The following is a 15,296-nucleotide window of genomic DNA, read 5'->3' on the forward strand; positions in this document are numbered from 1 at the left end:
AAGTTGTGGCTGGTAGTGGTACTACAGCCCAGGAAATCCTGGTTCTGCTTCAGGGATGGTAGCCCTAGCCATTATCCTGCTCAACACTTCAGTAGTGTGACTGCTACAGACAAATCATCCTGTTCTTCCGCACACCAGTCCTGGTGCTACATAATACTTAATGCATTATTAAGCAAAATATATTTCAAGCCTGTCATTGATTCAGGGCCTACAGTCTTGCAAGCATTACATCATTTATCTTCCTTATAAGTGGGAAAAATTCCTGGGCTCTATTTTCTCTCCATAGAAACTACAGAGGAGAAGCCAATGTAATTAATTAAAAGCACTGGTGTCATGTGGACAAGAACAGGGCACATATTCAGCCCTTTCTTTAGCCATTCAGACTAATGGGTAATATGCCTGTGTGTGGACCACATGACTGGATCTAAAGGATGGATTTAATATATCTGCAGACCAATCATTTTCCCAAGGGAACTGTCAATTACCAGAGTGAAACAGAAAGGATGCTGATTACCTGGGCCAAACTCTGCTCTTTTTTGTGTCAGAACAATATCCCTGATTGCACTTGCTTCCATGCGACTGGGTTGAGTTTGGCTCTGTCTACTCAGTTCCCTGGGTTGTCTTTGAACCACAGAAACAGTGCTTTGAGACGGACAAATAGCTACTTGGACATTTGCTAATGGCAGGCAAATCCACAGTTCTTCAGACATTAAGGCATTGTAAATACTGGAAGAAAATAAATCCGTGTTGTATTTTTTTGGCGTACAATGCCTAAAGCCTTATCTCTCATTCTGTCAAGAACCAAGAACTATGTATACAGATGGTGCAATTTATTATGTTCTGTACTGTGACCAAGTGCTGAAATACCTTCAGGAAATCACCAGAAAGCCTGAAAAGCTTTGCTGTCTCTTGTGACTCCAGCTCACTAAAACTATAATTGAATGAGCACAATATATTAAGCCCTGTGTATTACACAGTAGGCTTACAGAGAAGGATGCCATCTTTTTCAGCATTATTACACAAAATATATTTGCTGTTCAAATACTGACTATACTACCCAAGGTCACGGTGTCTCCCTCTACCTCTCTGTATTCTGCCCTTACAAAACCACAAGTCAGGGATTTACAATAAATGTCTAGGTTCAATGAGTCTACCTCAACTCAGGTGTAACACCATTACGTTCCAGCATGCTGTTCTCATTTGTAAGATGCTGCTGGGCCTTATAGTCCTGACATTTAAAGCAACACCTGTTGGGGTTGAAATGAGCAGAGATGGTGGGACAACAGTGGTATGAAAAGAAAGTTTTAGCTGTCTATCACCTGAGAAGTTAATGTATTTCCATTCCCGCTTCTCTGAGAAGATTTTTATGAAACTGATTATTAAACTTGACTCAGTGGGGGCAAGAAATACAAAGAAGAACTAAATTCAGTATCCTCAAACCTATTCATCTCTGGATATGAAATATAAACCCTGTGTCCAATATTTTGTTCAAATCCGTGTGCTTACTGCATTTGAAACATTGAAAACAGGATCCCTGTGCCACCAACCCAACAACAGAAGTTTATGGTCATCCTGATACCCATAAAACCCAACTTCCAGCAATGGCTACCATTCACAGAGCAGTTGCTTTGCTCATTTACTGCTTCACTAAAAGCAAAACCACCTTCATCCTTGATTTTCTACTGTTTCCTTCTTGTGGGGAAGCCGGGCTGCAGTGCCTTAAAATTGGAGGGTGGGGTGGGGGGTGGAAGGGGGTGGTCTATCCAGTTCCCCGCAAGCACCATTACACATTTCCGCGTGCTTTCTCAGAACACAGAAACACAAATACCATGAAGCGTCTTCCCTATTGCATCCAAGAGACACGGGCCAGACCCAGCCTCAGTTCCCGTCGATCACAGGACAAGCCTTTGTATCACTCGTGAGCGAAGGGGGGAACACCAACAATCATCAACCCCAAAACCACCTGGCCGCAATTCTGGATGAGGCTCCTCCAGGCCGGGGGGTGCCAGTGGATCCGGCGCTTCCCCCTTGGCTCGGTCCCGCTCTGGGCTGCGGGGAGGGCGCGGGGGGCGGGTGCGGCGCTTCCCGGCTGCTGGAGGTGCCCAAGCTTCCCGGGGGCCGCCCCCGCCGGGGCTGAGCGCAGGGCAGCCGCCGCCGGGAGGAGCCCGGGCGCGGAGGGAAAGACGAGGGGAGCCGTGCGCGGAAGCCTCGATGGGCTTGAAAAATCACTGCAGCAGCAGCGGCGGCGCCGGCGGGCAGGGGGGAGATGCAATCCCCGGGCTGCGCGGCCGCGCCGCTCCCCTCGCCTCTTCCCTCAGGCTCCGGCTCCGACCCTGCCCCTCTTCCCCTGCACCCGGCTCCAAACTTTTTCCGCCGCCTGCTCACCGCCTCGGGTGTGAGGGAGCCCCGGGCTCAGCGGTGAGCGCCGGCCAGGGAGCGCCCGGCACGGGCAGGCAGCCGGCGGCGACCGCCGGAGCATCCCGTGGAGGGGGAGCGGGCGGGGCGGGCGCGGAGGGAGGTGGGCAGGGCGGGGGTGGAGGCGCGTCTCCCTGCTGAGGGAGCTGGGACTTGCAGGGCTCTGGGTTTTCCCGACCACTCTTTCCCCTCCCCACCCGCCCATCTCCCTGCCTCCCTCCCCCTCCTTCCTCCCGCCTTCCCTCCCTCCCCTCCAGAATTAAAGCTGGGACAGTCGCGCTCCGGGCATGGGTGCGAGCCAACGCCTCTGCCGCCGGCTCGCTCTGCTCCCTCCCCAGGTCGCCCGGAGCCCGCGCCTCCGCCCGTCCGCCCAGGAGGGATGCTGCTCCGGCAGCTGCTGGGGCTGCTCCGCTGCTGCTGGCCCTCCCTGCTGCTGCACTGTGCCCTCCACCCGCTCTGGGGGTCCCTCCAGGTAGGGTCGCCCGAGCCCGCTCTGCAGCTTCGGGGCGAGGGGGCAGCGGGGGCGGGGGGGCAGAGCGGGGGCGCGGGCAGAGCCCCTCCGGCACCCCCGGTGCCACTGCGGGCGGAGGCCGTGGCGGGGCGGTGGTCGCGCCGGCGGCCCTCGATCGCCGTGAGCTGTTGCTCTCAGGGGCGCGGGCCCCCCTCGCCGGGTGCTTCGGGACAGCGGGTGTGCGGGACGGGAGGCCGGGGACAGTCCCGGAGCGCCGAACTCGGTCCGAGAGCTGTCGGTCCGACCAGGATGGAGTTGACTTTCTTCGGCGCGCTGGCGGCCGGAGGGTTGGAAAGCGCATTTTGCTGTAGGTGGCAAGATGCACGGAAAGAGGCAGTGGTGGAGCGAGCGGAGCCCCGGCGGTCATGCCTTGCCGTGGGTTTTCGGTGTTGATTGCAAATTGAGGATTCTCTTCGTTAAGGGCTGAATCAGCTTTTGCCAACTCCGACGCGGTGGTGTTATGTGACCTTGATTGTAATGTGAGGTGACCATCAAGAGAGACTGGGAGAAACTGGTATATAGTTAGGGAGAGCACCCGTCCGGTTTGGAGACTCAGAACAGCAGCAAAGCTCAACTCAAATGCGTCACTTCGATATTTTAAAGTTTATTTATCATGTATGTCTTCAGAGAAGTGATTGATGAGCCAGCCAAGTGCCGTTCAAGAACTGACCAATTACAGTTTCTTTCTTGGAGAAAACACAGCGGAGACTTCACGTCTTTTACTCCCTGATCTAAACTTAGTGACTCCCAAGAGATTAAAGAGAGATGTTGTTTGTTTTAGCATCTTGTCTCTTGCCATGAATGACAAAGAGGATTTGTGCTCCTTACGGATTAAAATGAACAGAAATACAACAAAAACAACCTCCTTTAAACCAATTCCCCTGTCATAAAAATCCCTGCCTGTGCTGCCTTCCTGCTGTCCTGCGCAAGTATTCAGGTAGCTGAGCTTAAGTTAAAACTATAACTGCATTTTTCAGGGAAGCAACTTGGGTGAAAAGAGGTGCCTCATGCAACCTCTCTCCTGTAATCAGTCAGTCAACCAAATAGAAAAAAACCTTGCATAAACATCTTTCTGGCAAACTACTCAGATGATCTAAGACAATCTTTCAAAAATAATTATGTTTATAAAAATTGAAACAGGCTCTGAGAAGTGAAAAAGCCAAGGAGCCCAGCCTTTCCTTGCTGTAATTTGGAAGTTTTGTTGTCCCATTCATCAACTGTACTTGTGCTGTTGCCTGCTGTTCTGTCGAAGAGCAAGCAATAAAGCTGCTCAAGCTTTTGTCCAGTTCTCCCAAAACTGGGCTTAATGTAGGGCTCCCATCAGCAGGTACAAATGGGAAGGGCAGGTGTGGAGTGCTCACCTGCATGCCAGCCTTCCGTCCTTCCCGTGACTGAAACACATTCATCTTTGAACCCCTCCCATGACTCCCTTCCCCGTGTTGAGTCATAATCCTTGCTGTTTATCTTCAAAGTCTCACAAGCCACATTCTCCTTGACTAATTCTGTAATGTCGCATCATGTCGCTCCCCTGCCCCTGCTCCATCTATAGCAGCCGTCATGTTTTCTCACGTCTCTTCTCCCAGCCCCTCTTCACCCATTTGTCTGTGCAATGACTTATGTGTGGCATGGCCTTCCCTCCCACATCTTTGCATTCCCTCCCTAGGCCCTGCCTTGTGACACTTAAGAAAATCAGTCAGATGGTAATCAAAGGAGAAACATTTATTTTACTAAAAGCAAAACCAAAACAAAACCCACAGTTTTTTCCTTGTTAGCCCGGTAGCCAGCGCTGTGACAAGAAGGCTGGGATGATTCTGTCTGATGCTTTTGACATAATTTTAAAAACAGAGCAGTAAGGGTCATGATGAATAGCAGGGTCACGTTTTTTCTGGTTTCATAAACATGGATCTGGATTAACTCTGATGTGAATTACACAGAGCTGTCCTGGGATTTATGCAGTGGTGTTGAGATCTCATCTCTGTAGACTGCTTCCAAGAGACAAAGCTCTTGCCACATTAGGAGGCTTTTAGAGGTCCCTGTGCCTTTTCCATGAACTGCGCTTTTCTTTTAAAGCTTTCCTCCTTTTACCTGATTAAAAAAGTCGCAAAAGGGCTACCCTCCAGGGAGTGAATTAATCCTCTTTTCCCATCCCACTCTGTAGAACATGCTTGTGGACTGCTGCAATCACATGGGACTCTATGAAATACTAAAGAGCTCTGTCCACATGCAGATTTATTCCTCCACTTTATGCAAAGCAGCGCTAGGACCATTCTTTCTAAAGGAAATTTTGGATTAAAGAGAAATATGCCACAGGCACAAACTTCAACAGAATCTGCAAAAGGAAACCACCAGTTACCACTTTCTGTTTGTTTTTCCCTGCACATTTGTGGATCAGATTTTCTTTTCCATAAATATTTTAAAACATTTGTCCTTTTTGCAAAACATGTTCACATCAAATGCAAAAATCCATAAAGTCAACTCTACATATTTTCAGAGCAGAGAAAGAAAATGCACGAGCTTGAAGTCCAGGCAACACATGTCTAGACTGGCCAGGTGCTGAGTGTGTTTTAAGAAAGCCTCATGCCAAACAAACAACCAAGGTTAGGACAAGCCAAGAAGACGTGTTCATGGCTTCTCCAGCACCCAGAGGAATGGCTGGAAGGTGCAGAGGTGACAGCTGGGGAGCAAGCCCTGTGGAGTCCATCTCCAGAGGTGATCCCTTGCCAGGGCAACCTCTGTGCTACAGACTGCCTGTTGGGTTTCTAGATGCACCTGAACCTGCAAAGGGCTTCCAAAGCCATTCTGGGACCATGGAAGTGTCCAGCAGAACAAGCAAGCAGTAAAGTTTGAGGCCAGATTCAATTAGCAGACCTGGCCAGAGAAAGATTAGGCTCTTTAAACATGCCTTTTTTCTCCTGCCACATGCTGTAAAGGCAACTTGCCTTGAATTGCAGGGAGGAAGAAAGAAACATGGAGTATTATTTTATCATCTTCTGCCAGAGCAAGATTGTTCCCTAAAGCATATTTTCTAGTGATTTGTTCTGCTTACCTTTAGGAGATACAAGTAATAGCCTTCATTTCTTTCATAAAAAGACTAATAGACATCAACAGGGGGATTTTTTTTTTTCCTTGAAAAGGATCCAAATGTCTTTCTTCTTTTCCTAATTCTATTTTGCTACTGTTATCTACTGTTTTATATTACTGTTACTATTCTATCTTCTTGCAGCAGTGCTTGGCTATTTCTCTCCTCTTCGAGGCCCTCAACCTCTATTTGGGTCTTTTCTTTTCCTGCCAGATTTCAGCCAACTTACAATATCTTTGTTAATGAAAACTAACCATCTAAGAGAAACCCTTGGCAAGGTAATATCTGTGTTCCTATAGGTATCTTCTAACAACCATACATTTTACTCAGTGACAAGAGAAGGGAAACAAATAGGTGATAAAGCCCCTGCTTTTAAATGTCAATTCTTTCCCAATTCTTTAAAAATGATCATGGGGAATTTTGCTAAAGGTTCAGGCTCAGGTATTGAGAGACAAAACAATTTTTTTTTTTTCCCAAAAAAGTAATGTTTTCAAAGTAGATAGGAACAAGGAGTGGCTGATCTTGTATAGGGTTAATATTGTCTGCAAAGTAATTGAGAAAATTATCCACTGGTTTCTGAGGACACTGTATTACCAGCCTAGGGAAGGAGGGCCTCCAGGGATTTAGAGCAGTCAATAACTCTAAAAAAAAACCAAAAAAAACAGAACAAGCTTTTGGTTCATGTTCATATTAGGTTAGAGCAATAAGTCAATGTAGCTTTGCCATACCAGTACTGTCTTCAGACTTACATACACAAAGCTGCTTCTGGTTTGCAAACAAAGCTGGCTCCAAGTCTGCTCAATGTTATTCTTCCCTGTGTCTATCTTCTCTCATCACACTGGCTCATGTGAGACTGTAGTGAGCTCATAGGATTCAATAACAAAGGATCTAGTTAGGGGACGGTATTTATAGCTAGGAGTTAATAGTTGCTTCCTAATCAGTTGTTGGGACCAGTGGAGAGATGTTACCCCTCCTCCTTCTGTCAGCACAGTAAATGTTGTTACACCTGTTCAACAAGGAGGTACCCCAGGTATGCCAGAGCCACTGCACGGAGTGGATGCTCTTCACACAAGGCTCTTTTTGGGAGCGTGCCTAGCACCCCAATGCCACGTGTGAACAGTGTTGGAAGAGCTGAGGCAGTGTGGAGGATATTCTGCTGCCTGGGATCACTTACTTTAAAAATAAATAAACCTGCTTAGTAGACAGATTTATTACCAGTCATGAGGGATTATGCAGCCGAGTCACTTTGATTCATTAGGGCGTGCGGAGAGTTTGTGTAAGTTCCTGGAAGCTGTCTGACACGGTCTTTAACCATCCTTTTACTGTTACCTGATGGTGAAGGGGAAACTTGGAAAGCACTTGGGCTGAATTTGTTTTTCCCTGTGTCTGGTAATAGATTTCAACAAGGTGTTTAAAGAACTGAGCCTTCTGCCTTATGCTGTGCTGAGCCGTCCTTACAACTCAGCTACACGTAGACTCTCCTATTCTTTCCTCCCTCCCTCCCTATAATATTTAATCAACAAAGCCCTACCTCCATTTCCCTGAGGCCAGAGTAATGCGTCTTTCTGCATTTAGAAACCTCCTACGCATGTGAACATGTCCTTTGTGCGGTGATGTTGTTTTAATTAGCCACATCTCTCTTTTTGGCCAGAAATATAAAATGACTGTGTACAGCTTTCCTACAGCCAAGAGGCAGTGCAGCCCCCTTGATGCCCAGCTGCGGGTAGTGGGAGAGGCATCTAGCCCGGGGGCTAGAGTTAAAAAGGTAGTGGAGACAGTCTGTGCCCAGAGCTGGCAGGGAAGGGAAGCAAAGCTTGGATGGGAGAGAGAAGCAGGGAGAAGGCAACCCTGGGTGACCCTGAGGATAGACAGAGAGGCAGAAGAAGCGTGCCTAAAAAAAATCAGAAAGCATGGCATGAGACATCCTCTTTGTAATGACCGACACGTTGTGGAAAAACCCTGATTACAGAGGGTGGTGTTAGGCCAAAAGTATTAGGACAATAACCCGCTTGAGACCAAACTGTACGAAGCAATAGTTGAATGCTAACATAACTGTCCTTAGCTTTGGCAAGACACAAGTCTGTCCCAGGCGGTCTCCTGATACTTACATTCAAAGTGCTTGTTAGATAACATGCTTATTAATCTTTTACACTTTGCTTTGTCTCCTTTAAATTGTATCCAGTATTCTCCATCTGAGTATAAGTCATTCAGAAAGAGCTGGCTTAGAGACCTTTGAAGTTAATACCTCTCAGAAGCTTCTGTGATGCTCAGCAAATTTCCTTTTCATTAGGGACTGACTCCATTTTGTAGCATTATATTAGGAATTTTAATGAATATTCCTTAAATCATTAGTTATGTAAATACTACTGATGATAAGACAAATTTGCTATTCATAAGTGGTCCTTGTCATGACTAGATCAAGCTGTTGAATGTATCATATACCAGTACTGGCTAAATCATTGTCCATTGCCAATCGATGCCTACACTTGGGTTCTGCAGTGTCTCATCTTCAGTTTTATTAGCCAACGTTGCATGTTACACAGGTTACAATGTGGCATTTTCATTTTAACTGTGTCATTGCTGTGGTCTACAGATGAGTAAAATATGTATTCCCTCTCCTCTTGGTGGGAAGTGAAACATCCTGTGAAATGCTCCCTGAACTTCAAAGTGATGCTGGCAAAGCAAAGGAGAGATGTCCTCTGGCTTTCAGTTCTGCCATAAGGAAAATGAATATAATCCTGACCCTAACTGTCTTGTAATTTTTATTAGCTCTCTTTGGCTTGCAGCAATGACCCTGTGAATAATGCATGCTGCTAGACGGCTTTCCTAAGGAAAGAAGGCTTACGCAATCATATTGTCTGCCACTGCCTGCCTTCTCCTTACCCCATAATAACTCAAAAACCAGCTGGCCAATTTCATCCAAATTTTGACAAAGGGGAAAGGGGTCTTGAAGATATTGTATTAAGTAAAAAAATAAAAGATAAAAAATGGGAACCACATAGGGAATAGACACTCTTGTAGTCACCTTAGTGAGGAACATGAGCTCAATTCTCACTACAGGTCTGAGGTGCTACTTGGGTACTCAAGTCTAAGAAACACATTCATGGAAAATCAGTTGTCACTGCTCCGCTGCTCACACAATGACTTGTTTCTTCACAGATCACTCAGGGTGAGCCCCAGAAGTCATGCTCCAAGCCTGTAGCAGAGAAAGTTACAGAGAGCTGCCAGGAAATTTGCCAGTGCAGGCCACCTCCACTGTTACCACCGCCTCCTCCACCTCCACCGCCCCCGAGGTTGCTGGCGGTGCCGAGTAAGTAGCCACTGGTACAGTTGTGGTGCTCTGAAGGAGGGCAAAGCGACGGGGACGCCTGGATAGACAGAAGGAAAAAGGATGTGGGAGAGGGCACAGCTGGCTTGTTTGTCATTTTCCACTTAGCAAATGGAGGAAGAAGTGTTCTCAGTAGAGATGGAGATCTGTTTTCTGATCAATGAATAATGCTTAGCTTTTGGAGGAAAGCCAGACAAGTTCCCTCCTATCATTGTATTATATATGATTCCCTAGTTTTAAATGGTTTCCTAATCCCCTAGCCCTGAGAAATGCTTTCCTGCAGAGACTTAGCACTGTGCTGACCTTTGAGTTGGATGAACTCCTTTTACGCCAGGTATGCGACTTGAAGATCTGGGTGCTCCAAGGGAAATTAATTACAAATGTTACAAAAATCAGAGGGATGTCAGGAGTCAGTGGCAATTGAGCAGTTTTCCCACTAATGCACATACAGGCTAAGACTCATCTATTTCTCTTCATAAAAATCAATACTCTCCATCCTTATCTGAGCTCCTCCTAATTTCCAGCCGTGCATCCCCATATGCACGCACACTTGGTGCCTTCAGCTCTGCCAGCTCCCTTCCACATCAGTGTTCCTGTGATCCCTGATGCATAGATCATTTCTGGAGAGTGATAGCTGTGCTGGTGGTCCCTCAGGGGCCAGACCTCACCAGTGATGTATGCGCTCACTGGGTGCAGAGACATGGACTAGGTCCCAGGTATTTGGCATTCCAGAAAATCTCCTTAATGCTTATGCATTTTCACAAATTCGTCTCTCCCTATAAGGCTGCCTATTAATTCATCTCCCTGCTTATATAAACTCTCCTGGGAACAACATTGCAAAGTATATCTAGTATCCTCAGTACTTCCCCCAAGGAAAAATAAATCATTAGGTATCATCATTAGGCTGTTTGTCTTTATCGTGCCATCTCCAGATGTGCAGAAGACACAAAGTCTTCTACACAGCTTTTAGTCAGACAGAGGACAGGCAGAATTTTTCAGTGTCTTTTCTGCCAGGAGCATGATTTGTACTTGTGCTACACTGCAGAAAATTAAGGCAAAGGCAGAGAAAAACCAACAGTGAAACACTAGGGAAAGGAAGTACAAAGACAGCTGGGAAAGGAGAGGGATGTTTTTTATAGCAGGAAAAATCTCTTTCAATGTTCAGGAAAATGTCATGGATGGTGATATTGAAAATTACCTTGATCTTTGTATCACAGGCAGAAAATTACATACTTTGCCACTTTGTTTTCTTGTACCTGGGGCACCCTGTTGCCCTGAGGGAGACAAGATGTGGCAGAGCAGCTTTGGCACAGGGACCAGGCTGCTGTCCAGCTGCGCTGGGAAGGGGGACACTGCTGCCAGGCTGCTTCCCATCCCTGGGCTGCCATCAGGCAGCTGCTTTGAGTGCATGGATTTGTCTCCTGTGAAGTGGGCAGGAAATCACGTTAGAAAAAAAGAAATCTGTCACACATTGCAAAAAGAGGAACAAGAAATCAAATGGGTCTTTGACTGGGATAGCCTGATGCTTACTCAGGCTGGATTGCCAGGTGCTAACCCAGTTTTAAAAATGAGCTATATAAATCCAGATGACTAATATTTAAGCAAGTGACTTCATTTCAAATACAATGAAAAAATAGATTACACATTTCTTTCACCAGTAAGCTTTAGAGTAGCAATCAAGTGCCTCATCTTGAAAGATGCTTTCATTATTATCAGCTGTCTAGGCACTGTGATTTAGCCCAGCAGTCCTCATCCTTGTGATAAGGAACAAGCCTAGTGGTTAAATATTGATGTTATAGATACTGCTTTTAAATGGTATTTAGAGAAGAGGGCAGTAAAGAGCCAAGACAAGCTATTGTGAAGTGGTTGATGCTAGACTTGCACTTTGCACTTCCTAAGTGATTAAAGTTCAGCTTTAGAAAGACCTCAGCAAAAAAGCAGCAGCCTGGGAGCTGCAAGATTTTTACCTTTACAAGGTACAGTGTGTGCCCCATGAGGCACTCCATAAAGATGTTGGCATTGCTCTCAGAGGTTTGTGAGCCACAAAAGGCTGCAGTCTGCTAGGTACTGTCCTTAAAAGCTCTCTCTGCAATCAAACTGAATCTTGCTGGAGGTTTAGATCAACTCTAAAACAGCTACTATGGTTTGGGCTGGACGATTAAAACCAGTAGATACAAAATTGCTGTCTATCTAATAACTACAGACACTGACAGTTCAGTTACATGCTAAATGAAGCCATCTAGTGCTCTTTGACATGTGCGCTCCAGCTGCTGCTGTAGAAAAGCAGGGGATCCTCTATGTGTCCTCTTTATTAGTCCCAGCTGAATGTTTTCAACCCTACTTGGTTGTGTGGGATGGCGCTGGGTAACTGTTTGTGAGCAGCTGAATCACTCCCTGAAAGGCTATTATTGTTCTTGAGGACAACAGAGGACTTTCAGGAACAGTTACAGAATCACACAATATGCTGAATTGGAAGGGACCCACAAGGACCATGGAGTCAGGCTCCTGGCCCTGCACAGGACCATCCCCAAGAGTCACACCATGTGCCTGAGTGTATCATCCAAACACTTCTTGAGCTATGTCAGGCCTGGTGCTCTCGCTACTTCCCTGGGGAACCTGTTGCAGCATCCAACCACCCTTCTTCTGTGTGAAGAACCTCTTTCTAATACCCTACCTAAACCTCTGCTGACACAGCTTCGGTCCATTCCCTCAGGTTCTGTCACAGGTCACCATAGAGAAGAGATCAGTGCCTGCCCCTCCTCTTTCCCTCGTAAGGAAGTTGTAACTGCAACGAGGTCTCCCCTCAGCCTCCTCTTCTCCAGGCTGAACAGACCAAGTGCCCTCAACCACTCCTCACACGGCTTCCCCTCAAGGCCCTTCACCATCTTCATTGCCTTCCTTTGGACACTCTCCAGTAGCTTAATATCTTTCTTATAATGTGGCACCCAAACCTGCACACAATATTCAAGGTGAGGCCACACCAGTGCAGAGCAGAGCGGGACAGTCCCCTCCCTTGATCAGCTGGTGATGCTTTGCCTGATGCTCCCCAGTTAGCCCTCCTGTCTTTTAGGGCACTGCTGACTCACACTCAACTTGCCATCAACCAGGACCCCCAGGTCCCTTTCTATGGCACTGCTTTCCAGCATCTCATTCCCCAGACTGTACAAACATCCAGGGTTACCCCATCCCAGGTGCAGAATCCAGCACTTCCCCTTGTTGAACTTTGTATGGTTGGTGATTGCCCAGTCCTGTAATTTGTTGAGGTCTCTCTGCAGGGCCTCCCTGCCTTTGAGGGAATCAACAGCTCCTCCCTGTTTTGTCTCATCTGCAAACTTGCTGAGTATCCCTTCCAGTCCTGTGTTGAAGTAATTTATGAAGATGTTGAAGAGCAAAGGGCCTAAGATGGAGCCCTGTGGAACCCCACTATGACAGATCACCAGTCTGGTGTTCCCCCATTCACTATTACCCACTGTGTTCGACCCATGAGCCAATTGCTCACACACCACATGATGTGTTTATCCAGCCGTGTGCTGGACACTTGTCCAGAAGGATCCTGTAAGAGACAGTATCAAAAGCTTTACTGAAATCCAAAAAGATTACATCAACTGGCAGTGTATTAAGCATCTCTTTAGACATTTTTATATCGACAGGTTGATCCAGCAACAAATCATTACTCTGTTTCCTACAGACAGATTTATACAAAATCTATTAAATGTGAATTCCACAATTCATATATAATAAGTGGCAAATGTTGTGTTTACTCTGAGTGGAAATAAGCTAATTCCCTCTGCAGAAAATTAGTAGAATTACACACAGCTTAGCAGGCAGTCTAAAACCCCAAACCGTGTTAGGAACACCAGCTTTCCAGGCTTTAGGAGACACCTCCCTGTTATTGTTGTGTATTTCCCGCAGGAATGTGTGGGTGTCAACGAAGGCTACCACCAGCTGTGCTGCCCCTTGTGGATGCTGGTTCTCTCAGTTTTGCTGGGTGACCCTCATCTTTTTCTGCGAAGTGGGACCTATGGAGTATTTAAGTTTTTATTTTCCTGAGCTTCAGTCCAGATGCAGTTTGTTGGCAACACACTGAGGTGCTGCTGTCTTGTTCGGCATGTGTACCTTGCTGAGGTTCTTCAAGGAAAGGGGTTCCAGCCCACGTTAGAAGAAAGTAGGACGGTGGGGACTGTGTGATGAAGTGGTGAGGACTGTCAGGAGACATGGTCACGGAGCCGACTGAAGTTCCTCCAGACAGTCTGGCATATTGATGTTTCCGGAGTAATTCCCCTTATGCAAGCGGCAGCCTGCTCTTTAACCCATGCCTAGAAAACTGCTCATTGGTAAAGTGAAGGGAAAGCTCATGAGGCTCTGAGGGGCCTGAGGCCAACTGCGCTTAGATGCTGACAGCAAAGGAGGGAGGAACTTTTGGTGAGTGTATTCCCTCAGTATGGCTGTAGTGACCTGAAAGAGACAGAAATGCTCAGAACCTGGCCTTTAATTAACTGTGTCTTTCCTCCCCCACCCCCCACCCTCATATCTGCTTTCCTCCTTGCCTCTGGATTTCAGCCAGAACTAAGACAAGGTGGATGGAGAACTTGTTTAGGCAGCATTTCTAACCCAGCTTCATGGACCCATGAGATTAAGTTAGTTCAAATGATGTTGACCCTTAAAAATCTAAGACACTGCTGTTGTCAACCCTTAAATACTCTGTGAGCAAGCAGATTTCTCTAGGGGCATAGCAAAGAAGAAAGGATTTTGTTTGAAAATGAAAGGCAGGCTTTCAAAACAGGAAAGGGTTAGAGCTAGACGTACACTGAAGTCAGTATTAGTTTTAGCCTGTTTAAGGTCTGAGGAAAAAAATATTTCAGAAATTACTTCTTTAAAATGGTACAAGGAAGAGAAAGAATGTTCTACATGAACTCCTCCCCTGCTGGTGAGCAACATTTGCTGTCTCTGCTCTACCCATCTCCCGAACTGTGTGAGGAGTCCATGGTACTGCCATCTACTCTCTGTATGATGGAAGGGTTCAGTCAAATATTGCTTCAGTCAATATGAAGGATGAAACTTAAGCTGCATCTGGATACATGAACCAGTCTCTGACTTGTTGGATGCTTGCACAGAGGTACACAGTGAAGTCTTTAAATCTCCTGACCTCAGTGAAAGTTTGTCTTGAGCTGGCAGTTGAGATCAAGCACAGTCACATCAGTGCAAAGCCAGAGTGAATGACATCACTGCAGAAGACTCTAATCTCCATGCAGTAATTGTATGACTTGTTTTTCAAGGTGAAATCTTTTCCTTTATCTTCAGAGATAGAGCATCTAATTAACTAATTATTTGGACTGGTGAAAATACCAACTCCAGGAAGGCTGAAACCTTTTGGCAACTATGTAAGCTCAGATGTACAGCTTGATTTTGAAAGTGTGCAGGGTCTCTTCAGTGCAAGTAGAAAAGCTAAGCACATTCAGATCTTTTGGGACAGATGATAGAATGATGGAATGGTTCAGGTTAAAAGGGACCTTGAAGACTGTCTAATTCCACCCACCTGCCACAGTCAAGGACACTTTCACTAGATTGGGTTGCTCAAAGCCCCATCCAACGTGGCCTTGAACACTTCCAGGAATGGAGCATTGACAACTTCTCTGGGCAACCTATTCCAATGTCTCACCACCCTCACAGTAAAGAATTTCTTCTTAATACCTAATCTAAATTTATGCTCTTTCCATTTAAATCTGTTACCCTTTATCCTTATTTCTACATGCCCTTGTAAAATGCCCTCTCCAGATTTCTTGGAGACAACATTCAGGTACTGGAAGGTGCTACATCATCTCCCTGAAGCCTTCTCCAACCCTCTCAGGAACAACCCCGGCTCTCTCAACCTGTCTTTGTAGAATAGGTGATGCAGCTTTCCGATTCTCTTCATGCCCCTCCTCTGGACTCCAAGAGATTCTCATCCTCATTATGTTGGACAC

At 46.4% G+C, this 15,296-nt stretch overlaps 1 protein-coding gene across 2 annotated transcripts in view; it reads left to right on the plus strand.

The window, feature by feature from the left end:
- The first annotated feature begins 2,187 nt into the window (after positions 1 to 2,187).
- The window catches only part of PRIMA1 (proline rich membrane anchor 1), a 55,854-nt gene continuing 42,745 nt past the window's right edge, over positions 2,188 to 15,296 (plus strand). Inside the window, exons 1-3 of one of the 2 annotated variants that reach the window (XM_050335375.1) lie at positions 2,188 to 2,418; positions 2,754 to 2,887; positions 9,165 to 9,315. In XM_050335375.1, the coding sequence (XP_050191332.1) occupies positions 2,795 to 2,887; positions 9,165 to 9,315 (244 nt within the window). In that variant the 5' untranslated portion in view covers positions 2,188 to 2,418; positions 2,754 to 2,794. Of the gene's footprint in view, positions 2,419 to 2,645; positions 2,888 to 9,164; positions 9,316 to 15,296 lie in introns of those variants that run through there. The other variant, XM_050335374.1, reaches the window with a different exon arrangement.

Source organism: Myiozetetes cayanensis, unplaced genomic scaffold (assembly GCF_022539395.1).
Source record: "Myiozetetes cayanensis isolate MyiCay16 unplaced genomic scaffold, myiCay2020 scf6-25, whole genome shotgun sequence".
In the NCBI taxonomy this organism is placed as follows: Eukaryota; Metazoa; Chordata; class Aves; order Passeriformes; family Tyrannidae; genus Myiozetetes; species Myiozetetes cayanensis.